Source organism: Excalfactoria chinensis, chromosome 2 (genome assembly GCF_039878825.1).
Source record: "Excalfactoria chinensis isolate bCotChi1 chromosome 2, bCotChi1.hap2, whole genome shotgun sequence".
In the NCBI taxonomy this organism is placed as follows: domain Eukaryota; kingdom Metazoa; phylum Chordata; class Aves; order Galliformes; family Phasianidae; genus Excalfactoria; species Excalfactoria chinensis.
Window position 1 is genome coordinate 69,542,160 of NC_092826.1, and position 13,231 is coordinate 69,555,390.

Below are 13,231 nucleotides of genomic sequence, written 5' to 3' on the forward strand. Positions count from 1 at the left end.
GGTTGAGCATGTCACTGTGAGAGAGCATCTGCTGGGACACCAAGCTCCCATATGGAGTTACGTGTTGCAGATACATCAGCAGATTTGGTTAACCCAGCAAGGTAAAAAGTACACAGTGCACAGAAAATGGGAATCAGTGTAATGCACGTGTCCTTACAAAACTTTGTGAATACTTGCCCAAATCCCACCACTCCTGTGCTCATTCACTACTTGTTTTTTATGTGAAATAAAGGAATATTCACTACCCACAGACCTGAAATTTTGACTCTTACAATACCATTAGTTTCGCTCTATATGACCAATAATTCACTCTTTGATGATTGCTCAGTTTTCAATCTAAAACAAAAGACTCAGTGCATCACCGAATTTGTTTTCAAATTCCTACTTTTAGAGCAGTCGTTACCTTGAACCCTACACCTGCAATGCTCAAAATTCCTCAAAAATACTGCTAGTTGTATTTCTGTCATGTATCAAAATAGTTTAGGGCTTTATCCCCACAGTTCCTCAAAAACTGCGTGTTACGGATTTGGATACAAATCAAAACTACAAGAACAGAGAAGTCTTTAACTGGCCGCTGTGAACCGTAACAGTCTATATACATGTTATATACATATGACTGTTTGAGAGTGTTCGTGAATGCGTATGTGTACAGACTCCATACTGCATGAAGTTCATTTGTCTGAGGAGGTTTTGTCTTTTTAGAAACTCTCCTACAACATACAATGAGAACAACCTTGTGATGGCACAGACTGAGTGACTACTAGGTTTAGTCTTGCCCTTTGCCGCCACCGCTAATTAACCACGGACTGATTTTTCAAGTTTGTCATTGGAAAAAATCACTTCTAAGTCTCTTCTTACTGCATTTGCACATATAACAAATTGGTACAAATGTCTAAGACGAAGTTCATTATACAGTACCTTTCATGACAGCTACACCAGGTTACTAGTCAACTCGGTAATGTTTTAGAGACATTTTTAGCGGAACTTGGAAAAATAAGAAATGGACTGTGGCTTAAAATAAATGTACATAATATACAATATATATATTTATACACATGTGTATGTATATACACACATATATTGATATAACCTTGAAAGTAATGGCTAATTCTTGGTCAATTTTCTGAGTGCTGGGACTACCTGGCAAATAATCTAGAAACTGAAGTTGTCCACAATTAAATAATCATTTCCACAACTTATAAAAATATATTTTTTACTAAACAAAGTTTAAATTAACTGGTTTGCAGAAATACCATGTAGGATAACTGTATCCAGAATGTGAATCTGGCACAGCTACAATTGAAAGAACCCAAGCTACTACAAACTGGACACAGGAACGCTGCCCCGCAGCCAAACACAGAACAGCCACAGCAATAGAAGCTGCTCCCGCAGCCATCATCAGTGGCACCCAAACCATCTCTGGTTCAGTAACCTCTTACATAGGCTTCATTTCCACTTGACAAGGACCGACCATCCAACCCCATGCTCTACTGTTTAAGGCTCAATTAAACTGCACAGTGCCTGCCTTGTTTGCAAAGTGCAACTTGCTGGTTTGAGCAGCTTTCCACTTCCATGACACCGTTGAGAGCTAACAAGTGATCATGGTCCCTACTTGAGGACTTGGAGGATTACCAGTACTTGAGCTTCACCATACTGATTCTGATCTACTGCATAGGTAAATATATCATAGCAAAACATACATATATGTGTGTATATATATATATATTTATACATATATATACACATGTGTGTGTGAGCATGTGTACATCACCAAATTAATGATTTCATGGAACTATGTGTAGGATTGTGACACAGCGTGGTATCCTGCACAAGTTACCTATATTTTTTCTTTCAATATATAGACACCAGAAATAAAAGTAGAGCAAATCAGCCTCTGAAAATTAAAGTTAAATCAGTGGACAAGAACTTTGGTAAAGCTTGTCAATGTTTATTATTTTTATTCAAATACAGTCAAATTATATCAGTTGCTGTCACCCTCTTCACAAGAGGAAAGTGCATGGGTGTTTTTTTTTCCTAGAGAAAACTATGTGAGGTGGTGCTTAACTATTCAAGAAGATTCTGAATTAAATGCTTACATTTTTCAAAAGATTTCTGTCTTTCAGATGGAATGAAAACTAAGCAGAGTTCTTGTCCCGTGTGTATTTTATTTATCATATGCATATATATATATATAAATATATATACACGTATGTCTCTGTGTGTGTATATACACATCCACACACTTTTACCAGAAGAGAGGAATCTGTTTTTTCCCCATATGGAGACTTACGTGTTCCTCCCTGCCTTGTACCCTGTGCAGTATAAGCTCTAGTGATGAGGCCAAACAAAAAGATATAGTTCACCATAGTATATTAGTTTATGTAGCAAATTCATTTTCAAGCAAGTAAAATAAAGCTCTGTATTCCAAACTTCTTTTCCTTAACATTTCTCATAAAGAAAAGGAAGGAAAAGGAAAGAGGGGAGGGAGTAGGATTATGGCAGTAGCACTGAGCCAGTGGCATTCGTGTGTGTGCACGCAGGCACACGCACACAGCAGGGCTTTGGTTGACAAATGCAGATTGTCCAGAGAAGATGGATGCATAAGTAAGGAAGACTCTACAGTGATGCAATTGTATCTTTTATGTTTGCATGGAGTGAGAAAACAAATTCAATTGAAAAAGAAAAAGCAAAGACCTCTTTTTAGGTCCCTCATCAGTGTGAGCATACTCAGTATGCTAGAGAATTTATCTGAAACCTTTTAAATCAAGGCCTCTTTATTACAAAAATAAAAACAAACAAACAAAAAAAGTATGAGAGACGACAAGATGCTGAAGTGTCACTCCAATCGTCCCTGCAGAGAACAATTGCATCCCATTTCTTATTCATTCTCTTCTCTCATTTCTACGATGTCTGTCATTTCCTCCGTGTGAGGCATGTCGGTCATGGCAGAGTCTTCACCTTCTGCAGATGTTTCGTTCTCGTTCCGCTTCTTTTTCTAGATTGAAACAACCGGTCATAAACATACAAATATGTTGCTTGTGAACACAGTCCTACAAACTTTGGGCACTGGGAGAAGCAAGCTAGAAATAATGCATTTGTTAGGGTACACAATAAAGAGCTATAATATCTGTGTCATATTCGCGGCTTGCCACTAGCAAGGTGTCGTAATTTAGGAGGTTTTCATACACTTTTGGGACTCTGCTTTCACCTTTTTAACGTAAGTGTAATAACAGATGCATTTCTTATGCTAACAGACATCCAAGACGGACGTCATTGTGACTGGAGGGAAGAAAGCATCTGGAATCTTTTAATAAGTCATGGACTTATTATTATTTAAATAAAAGAAAAAAAGAAAAGAAAAAAAAAAAAAGGAAAAAAAGCGAACAACATACTTGAGAAGATAGATTGCTCTAGGGTGAAATCTGAATTTCTCAAATGTCAAACTTCAGTAATTTTTTAAGATGTCAGCATTCTGGCTTTTCTTGGTATTGCTGATCCACTGTGAGCCCCCACCCCACCAAAGCCTAGTAATACTTGAGTATTTTTGGACAGCAGGAGCGGGAGGGCATTCAAGTGTCCTATGATTCATCCAGGATGTCCTGGATTAGTAAAGCTAAGAAGTATTCAGCCCCACTAAAAACAAATTTGAAGCATCTGTTCCTTATTATCCATTTCTCAGCAGGCTGACTAGTCTTACTGAAAACACTTGTAATGCTGACAAAAATACCCCCACAGGTATTACTGATTCAGCTGAGTTTAGGCATATCAGAGTTTCAGTATTTCAGAGGTGTCTACACAAGTCTTGATTTGCAGATCTCAAGTACTGAGCACTTATTACCTCTTTAGGTGAAAACAAGTTGATCCATACAGCTACTAGTTGGCTCTGCCACTGTGACAGTGGCTGCAGATATGATGGTGTTAGTTACATGCTAATTCTGGTGAGGGAATAAATTAGCTTGGCACAGCAACTGCTACTACTGCTTGCAAAAAAAACGAAGTACCGAGTCGCTGGCTAGAAACACTCTTTAAGCTACTACTGTACCAACAAGCAGTCAGAAGGCAAGTCGAAAACAGATAGATGTACACTGTGAAACCTCAGGCCAACAACAGACATCTCAAAGTCTATAGATCTTACTCTGGCAGACCAGAAAAATGTAACAGATTAATCATGACAGAGACCAAGGTCCAAGCCTGAATTAAAATGTGCTTTCATCAGATCCTGCAGAGCTTACTTCTTACCTGTTTTCGATAGACGTAACAGGCCGCTATTGCGACCATAGTGGATTCTCCCACAAACCCTGCTAGAAGGGATCCTACTCCCAGGGTGGCTCCATGAACTCTGTGGGTAGCACATAACAAATCAGTCATGGTTGTGTGGCAGTGCATAATGCATAATTATATTTCCACTGGCACGTATTTTAAAGAACTTTTTTGTTTCTTAACATACTTCACTATTTAGTAAAAAAGCAAATCCTGAACCAATTTCCCAACTAAGAAAAGCTGAATACAGAATTTAAAGACATGTGCAGTGTGCTGTAGAACAGATTATTTGACTTTACGAACAGGATATTCTCCCGATATCTTTCTTAACAATGCATTTAACATACTGGAAATAAATTCCACATAGGAACATGTTTTTGCCTCTCCGGCATTTGTGCATTTTTTTTTCAAAATGGACATCAGTATCTTGACTGCCTACAGCAAAGTCACACCCGTTTGGGGTTTACATCACAGTTAGTATTTGGGGAAAACGTTCTGGGTTAAGCAAATTCAGGAGACAGGACAGAAGAAAAATAATTCCACCATCTCTGTGGAGAGCAGAGAAACTTACCCCAAGTAAGGCAGAACAATGAGACTAGTGATGAGGACGATAATCCGCAGCACTGAGCTGGGTGCCAGCACAAATGTCTTCTTTAGAGTCATCAGCCAACCAGTCAGGTGTGCTCTGACTGTCACTATTTATGAACAGAGGAAGGGAAGGAGAAAAGGAGGTAAAAGGAGTGAACATCAGTCATTTCATGTGAAGATTTCGTTGTGCAGAGAGCACTGCTCAGAAAAACACACGGTGACACTTGTTTCAGGCAGCTCTGCATGCTGGGAAATCCTACTAGAAATGAAGTAGCTTTCATGTGCAAATTGCTTAAACAACATGAGTTTAGATACATTTAGTATATATGTATGTAAATATATATTTAGGATAGGATATATATTTAGGAAAGTCAACAATCCTTCATGGAAGCTGTTCTCTTACAATCATTTTATTAGATGCTCCATTCTGATATATGCTTCACTACATCACATTGCATTTGTTTACAGAAGTTAGAAAGTTTTTTGAGAGGAAACATTTTGAACGCTGCTGTTAAGCTTCTCTCTTGAATAGGGACATTAACTAATATCCTGTTTTTGATGATGCAATGATATCTTAAAGTGCCATTCAGACTGGCTGCTGAAAGGGAGACTACTGGAGGCAGTGTCACTGCGCAGTTAGTCCTAGATGCTACACTGAAGTTAGTTGCAGCCCTGGTAGAAGAACAATACATGCACATATGTATCACTAATGCTATCTCCGTGTTCTTGTTCAACTGTTCAACAATAGACAGAATTCAGGTCTTGCTTTGGACAGCCAGAAGTCTGCCCAATGACAGGCTGCTCTTACTGCAGCACTTGTATCTTGACTACTGATGTAAACGGTCTTGGTCTACACTGACTTTGATAAAAACAGGGTTACTGTGCTAGGCATGCACTTAACCATTCTTACATATACAGCCAAGTCTGACTCTATGGCAACAGCTCAAAGCTGAGTTTTTGTTTTTACCTGGAACTGGGAAAAAGGAGAAGATGCGCAAAGGAACAACACACAGCTCTGCAAAAGCGAAGTCGACTCCAATTATGTCAACTAAAATCTTCTCTGACACATTTGGTGTCCAAAACATCACAAAACAGAGCTGGGAAGGAAAGCCAGAAGAACAAAATCAAGAAATGTTTATATTTCCGAAGGAAAGCACAAAGATAGGACCTCCTGGTAAAACACTGGGCATTTTTGATGTTAAATGAAGGAAGATGATGCATACAAAGTAAAAACAAAACAACTTGCTTTTCTATAGCATTAACAGATCTGTAGCATGCAAGGATTAAGGTTTCATCATCTCTAAGACAAACATATTATTAACTTTAATCATCTTCTTCAAATATTCTTTGAGGTTTCTGTCTCTTTGGACACAGACCAATGAAAGAATACAACGAAACCTAGACGTTAAGCAAGAGTTCTGACTCAATAGGTTATGAAGCAGTCATAGAAAAAATAACACATGTGCAAACCTAACAATACTGGTTTCCTGTGCTTCGTTTCCAACAACTGGAATGTTATGGTTCAATCTGACCGTAACCAGGAAGAAACTGTAGGTAAGGTTTTAAAAAGGCTCTTCAGAGAGCCACCTGAATCATTACCAATTCACATCTTCAGCAACAGCTGATGATGATGAAAAAGTTACAGGCAACCTTATTGTTCTTAAGAAAGTGGAAGACAGATTCTCATCTCTCTTAACCAGAAACACTGGAAAAGAAACAATCACAAGCAAAGCTCATAAAGATGATGATTTGCTTTAGGAAGTGTATTCAAAGCAATATTTTCACAACAACTTACAGAAGTTTTCAATAATTTAAATGCAGAAGGACTCCAAAGTACAGTGCATTTATACTCAGCTTGCATTCAAAAAACACTGACTGTGCATGTGAACATGAGAAGGATGTTAACTTCAGGAACAAATCCTGCTCTTCAGGCTCCTCACGTAGCAAGGCTGACACACATGTAAGGACTTTTTTGTATGGTGCCTGCAAATGGATGTACTTGAATAGTCTAATTCTTACAAAAACAGCAAGAAGCTTTGATATTTTACAGCGCTTGCTCTGTTTAAGACATCTGTTTCCCTAAAACAGATTATCAAATGTTTTAGTAAATAAAGATTTTAACTACTCCAGGACCCAGAGACTTGATCTAGATCTAAGATTAGAGGACTAAACACAGTGCCGTTCATGAAGCTGTTAGTATGCAATACATGTGACAGTAAGGCAAAGGTCTTCAGAAGCCATAGCCCTGCAGACATGGTGCCTTCTGCCCACAAATCCACTGGGTCTTGTCATTTAAGGAATGTGCTGTTTAGACCACATATGAAAGGAAACGTTCCATAAAAAGCCCACAACAAATGGTACAGCAGCAATACACGCTGTTTAACCTTCTGGTCAGTACTAGGGCAGGGCTTCGGTCTGGACTGAGGGGCCTCTTTGCAGCTGGTGGTTCCAGCTTTGGTTCAAGGCACTCCCCAAAGACTGTTACTGACAGCCTCTGCAGGACTTTGTTCTGTAAAAAGGTGCAGCAGAGCTCCTTTCAAGTATAAGTGTTTTTTGCAATTAAAAAAGTGATTTCTTCCTGCTATTCTCCCAGAAGAGAACGCATTAAGGGAGCAAGCTGACTGGAGAGGGCAGAACTTGGAAGCATAAATGCCAGTGTACCATGTAAAATATGCACATTCACTGTTAAATTTGATGGCTCTCTATGATTCCCAAAGCTTTCTTTTATTTTTTTAACCTGGAAGTTAATATCATAGTATCTGTCTCTCTTCTTACCCAGGTGTCACATCCATACACATTCAGATGGCTTCTAAGCCAGACTTTGAAGTCCTACAGCCTCCAGGGCAGTCGGGATTTCACTCCTGCTCTTTGCTTGTGTGCCAGAGACTGTCCTTTCTATTGAGCCTCCATGTATCCAGCACACAGAAGTTTTTAAAGGTCTGTCACTAAGAGACCTGTGGGAGGTGTCACATTCTGACAGCCTATGCAGTAGCAAAACCTTTTGTATTCCTGCCAGAGGAACAGTAAATAGTTTTCTTCCCTATTTCTGAGTGTAGGAAACAGGTTTTTTCCCCAGCAATCGAACCTTCTACTCCATTACTTTGAATCCATTTTGCAGTGTATTTCATAGAATCATTAACATTGGAAAAGGCCACTAAGATCATCTAGTCCAACCATCAACCCATCACTCATGGCCAATAAACCATGTCCCTCGGTGCCAGAGTAATACATGAGGAAGGCTAACTTGATGATTATGTATTTCTCTTTTCTGCTTTAGTAAGCATTTCTCTGCCCCGTGCTAAGCTACTCATGTAGGACACAACTGAAGCAGAGAGACAATCCAGAGCAGAGAAGGTTGTGTGGCTAAAAATCCAGTTGTTAAGAAGTTACTGTAAAGTGACAGAGCAAATTCTTTCAGTGTCATAGACAAGGCAGACTGCAGTGATTTATACAAGCTAACTGTAAAACAACTATAGGCAAGAATATTTTCTCAAATCTATCTTCAAAGTCCAGTAAATAACATTAGATGCAAACACGTCCACCCTTCAGCTATAGCTTTCTGTTTTCTGAAAACATCAACCTTTATGCTGCTGGTATCACCCAACACAATTAGCATCCTACTGAGCAGCACAGTTACTATCACTGAAAGACTCCATGTAAAAAAGGAACTAAGAGAGTTATTCTCAGCCATGTTCTCTTTGAAGTTTATTTCTAGCCTTGATAGGAACAGACTCAACCTCCAGCCAACTCAGACAACAGAAAGGCCAGCTTGCAAATCAGGGGTAATGGCTACTACCCAGCTGGCACGCAGGCATCCCTCCTCAGCTGTTGCAAACTACAGACCCACCTCTAATTGGCAGTCAGTGCTGATAAACAGCTTCAAAGAGTACATCTTACACAGTAGTTGATGAGCAAAAATCACAGTGATTGCTAAGCTTAAGGATAAACAGTTTCAGGCAATGAGGTAGTGGAAGGGCCTCCTATTTCTGTCTTGGCATGCTTTTGTTTTTTGGTTGTAATGTTGATGGTTAGTTTCATTTTGCTAAGAGATTCCTCCATGTCATTTTATGTACAGATGATTTTCTCATTGCTAATAAGGTACAAAGCTGCACAAAAATAAATGAATGCTTTGCATCATGCAAGCTCTCTGTAGTTATATTTCTAGAATGCTTTCAGCTTAAGAACTTTCAGTTTGAGAAGTTTCTTGATTACATCAAAGGCAAATTCAAAATATAGTGCAAAAAAAGCCCAAGCCCTGCTTTAGGAAAACAGTAATGTAAAACACACGAAGCAGGAAAGCTATCTTGGCTATGGGTAAGGTGTACAGAAAATAGATGAGTCTCAGCTTTTTCTGACGTTCAGAGTTGTGACTATGTTGGTAGAGAGTGAATAGTAATGGGAAAGGAGAGGAAAGAAAACATACCCAAAGCAGATGCAAGCAGTCCAGTGAAAAAGTGTGGCACACCCACTTGGAGATGCGACCTACTGGAGGAAGCAGTGGTAACATCTCGGGGCTCAGACCAGAAAAGATCTTAGAGAACAGATTTACACCCTCTCTCTCCTGTCTTTCTTGTAGGTAAAAGACTCTGTTCACCTTCCTCTGCCCCTTCTCTCCCCTATGTTTGCATACGCCTTCAATGTTAAAAACAGAGTAAATAGGCTTGGGTAGAGTTACAGTTATAGCTTCATTTAATCTAATCAGGAGTTGAAGACAGTACAGTAAAAGCTTCAGCACTGACTAGCAGCATGCGTGAAGCTCTGCTGTGAGCGCAGTTGATTACAATGCCTGCAAACAGTAAAGAATATTGCACTTAAGAATTCTGCAGTTGAGCATTTTAATGCTTTGAGAGTAAGGATTTTTCTTGCAGAATTCTAGCAGCTCAGCTAACTTGATTTTTCTCTCATATAGCATGAGTGCAGGATATTAAAGCCTTTTGTCATTTAAATGGCATTTCAGCTGAGAAGCGATCACTTCAAAAATAAAGGAAAGATAGTGGCAGAAGAGTGTAATACTACAGAGAATATAGAGGTCTGAATAAATAAGGTAGCATTTATTACAGTGTTATCTCTGTATGAACAGTAGCCTGAGTACTGCTGAAGATGTTTTAATCACCTGAAGTGATTTGAAGGGTTGTGTGATTAGGTAGTGTGTCTTTAACTGATCTGGTGCAGTGAAGTTTGAAAGATGCTATTAAATATGTCAATTTACAGCTGTACCAGACCAGATCAAAGCTCCAACTAGATTAGTGCTGTCTCCCTGCTCAGTGTTGCTTGGGTATGCCTAAGCAAAGGGCATAGAGAAGAAAAAGGGCAGAATAAGAGATGTCCTTTCCCCAGTGCGCAGTCTGAGTTGCTGGCACCTACAGATTTAGGCATTCCTCACTTAGGCAAGGCATTTGTAGAAGCATTGTCTGTATCAGTGATGTGCCATTATCCCGTCCAGTACTATTCTGTGCATACAAAGTATCTAATCTTAGTGTTTTTCTTTTGCAATCCAGTTGTGCATCAAAAATATCCCACCCCAAACCCTTCACTTGTGACTGAGATGCTCTCAGTAAGTACCCGTGTTTACTTTCACGTGGAACCTTGTTTTTCTCATCTAGCAAATTCAACATCCAAGCACGCTGAAAGAAGATGCATTGAAAACCGTTGCTGTCAAGAAGCCTGAAAGAACACACCAAACTGTTATTGCAGCCGGGAAGGTATCCAACTGGTAGTGCTCAAACTTCTCCTTCATCTCTTATTAAGTGCACTGCGTGCATCTGACTTTTCACAAATGCTTGTAAAAACCTGTTCATGAAACTCTGTGTCAGATGCTGCACATGAGAGCTCTCTGGTTTTCCAGAACTATCACCGTTTGGCCTCTTCAAAGGCCCTAAAGCTCCTGGAAGCTATTTCCATTTATTCTGGTTGTTGACAGGGATTGCTAGACCTCAGAGACATGCTACATAATGCATGATAACACATTATGCTAACAAAAGCTATTGTCATGTGTAGAGTAATCTGCAGGGTGCCTGACTGATTTGCTTTTAGGCACTTATGGAAAGCCCTGCATCTCCTGGGACATTCACTGATAAATACAAGGATTAAAGAGTATCCTGGTGAGCTATGAACAACAGTATGGCACTCTCAGACTTCAGTGCAACCTCCAGTTAGAAAAACACTGATGACAAAGACACGACTGTTCCTGAGAAAGAGGCTATGAAATCTAAAATGAATGGTTTTAGAAATGGGTTAGACATAACCTGGTCTCATTCCAGATTGGTATAACAGATTTAACCATGGGGATTTAACCAAGTGGGTGGAACAGTGAACCTGCAAAAGAGCCTTCTGTGTTGAAATAGAGTTCATAATTTTCCACTGCAAAACAACTGAGCAGATGTTTCCTATCACTTTTTGAACCTGATATGTTTTAAGAAGTGTGGTTGGCCGAGAAAGGTCTTTAACCCTCAAACTATTTTGTGTATGTACTAAAGGCTGTATCTTAACTAACATATACAAGCCTTGTTCATGACAGCCCTCTGCCCCTTTATGGTATTTGATGCTCAGTGAAGGCTTTATTACTTATATCGTCTTTGATTTACCCCTCAGATATTTGAGACAGTATCAGTTACGTTAATCATTTCTGCTAATGTGAAAGAATATTGCATGATTGCTGCTTTTTTAAATGTGCAATAAATGAATCATATGAAATAAACTTATCCTGTATTCTACAGTCTGACCTCCTGAACTGCTGCATATCTCCAAGGCCTCTGTCATTCCTACACAAGCAGAACTTCCATAATTCTGTCTCCTTTCAAGGCTTACAGAACAGAATGAGCTGCTCTTGTAGGTACCTTTACAAGGTGAAAGAATGTCTTCTTCCAGTTTGCAATGTGACAAAAGAGGAGTAAACCTCATATTTTGCAAGATGTTGGGGATGGAGAGAAACCGCACCTGATTTTGGCTGTGTTTCAATGACCACTTATATATACCTTCACTGTGGGACTTAGAAAACCGAATCTTCTAAATGACTGCGGAATGGGAGTTTTCTTAAACTTTCTCTATCATCTTAATGTTAAAGAAAATAGCACTTACTTTTGTTCTCCATTCTAAAAATACAAAGTTGTGTATTGTTAACCACTAGTTCTGAAACTATGGAAATAGTTGCTATTAATTAGTCACGCCTCTTTTCAGACTACATCTGGAATGTGTATTCTGTTGCATAGCTTTATTCAACGTATAAACAATTTGCTAATAGCTCCTGAAGCATTCATTCCACTATGCAGTCTCTCAGGTAGACAAACAACATGAAAAATGCTCAGCATGGCTCTTGCAGAAGAAGGCATAACCACACATCAGTTTACACAAAGGCTTTCATGTTTTGCTGCGGACCAAACAACAAAAGAAACGCCTTATCAAATAGGTATTATTCCTTGTTGATAGGAAATCATATGCAAGTATAAGATAAAATTAATCAACAGAAACAACTTTTTGCCTTTTGAGATTAAGATTTTTCTATTCTTTTTTTATCTAAAAGCACACTACTATTAAGTGTCAAAGTTATCTGGAAACTGTGCGGGAATTTCTGTTGTATGGTGTGAGAGCCAAAGGCCAGCACCGCCGTCTTGATCTGGGAGCTTCCTGTATACCAAACCCTGACCCTTACCAGAAGAGACTTACAGAACCCTCTCCTACCTTTTCATACATCACGTCAGAAAGCAGTTTCCACCCAGCCACCCCTGTTTTAGCTACTTTGAGGAATTTTAGAGAAGTCTTTTAAGATGAAGAAGTCTGATCAGCCCAAAGGGAAGTATTTAAGCTTCCCACTGTGTGTTGTTGAGGTTTAGCACAGTGATCTGCTCTTGTAACTTAGAAATGGACTTTTTCTTGTGTAAAGTTTTCGAGACAAGACTTGGTAAAGCTCCACAGAAAACCTGCCCTCACCTCACATCTGACTCTGCTCCAAGCCAGAGGCCGGGCCAGATGAACTCTAGAGGACCTTCCAACCTGACTAATCCTGTGATCCTGTGAAGCAAAATGCCCCAGATCTGTGTGAAGTAAAAATGTCAGGGCACAGTTGCATTTGAAAGCTGTTTATCATAATAGTACTGATGTGAATTACCGGGACATTCTCTTACAGAAATGATCCCTCGGGCACTTGCAAGTCAATACAGATTTCTGTGAACTTTTCTGTAAAGCTGAAAACAGTTGTCATAAAATTTGTCAGCAGCAGGGGGAGCAAAAGAATCCAGAACCTGCCTGAAGGAAAACTGTGACTTCATATCTTCTGACATAATCGGTTTCTGCAGATTTAAATCTCTCCCTGCCCACCCCAACTTTCCTTACAATTCAGAATGATGGAGCACGCCATTCTTTGGAAATAAAGCTAGGTCCAGCAGCT

General features: G+C 39.4%; 1 protein-coding gene across 1 annotated transcript in view; it reads right to left on the bottom strand.

Moving 5' to 3' along the window:
* Positions 1-1,930: 1,930 nt before the first annotated feature.
* ANKH (ANKH inorganic pyrophosphate transport regulator) overlaps positions 1,931-13,231 on the bottom strand; it is a 96,303-nt gene continuing 85,002 nt past the window's right edge. The window contains exons 9-12 of the mRNA XM_072327753.1: positions 5,816-5,945; positions 4,832-4,955; positions 4,240-4,339; positions 1,931-2,995 (exon numbers count right to left, since the gene is read on the bottom strand). Coding sequence (XP_072183854.1) covers positions 2,879-2,995; positions 4,240-4,339; positions 4,832-4,955; positions 5,816-5,945 — 471 coding nt within the window. The 3' untranslated portion in view covers positions 1,931-2,878. The remainder of the gene's footprint in view (positions 2,996-4,239; positions 4,340-4,831; positions 4,956-5,815; positions 5,946-13,231) is intronic.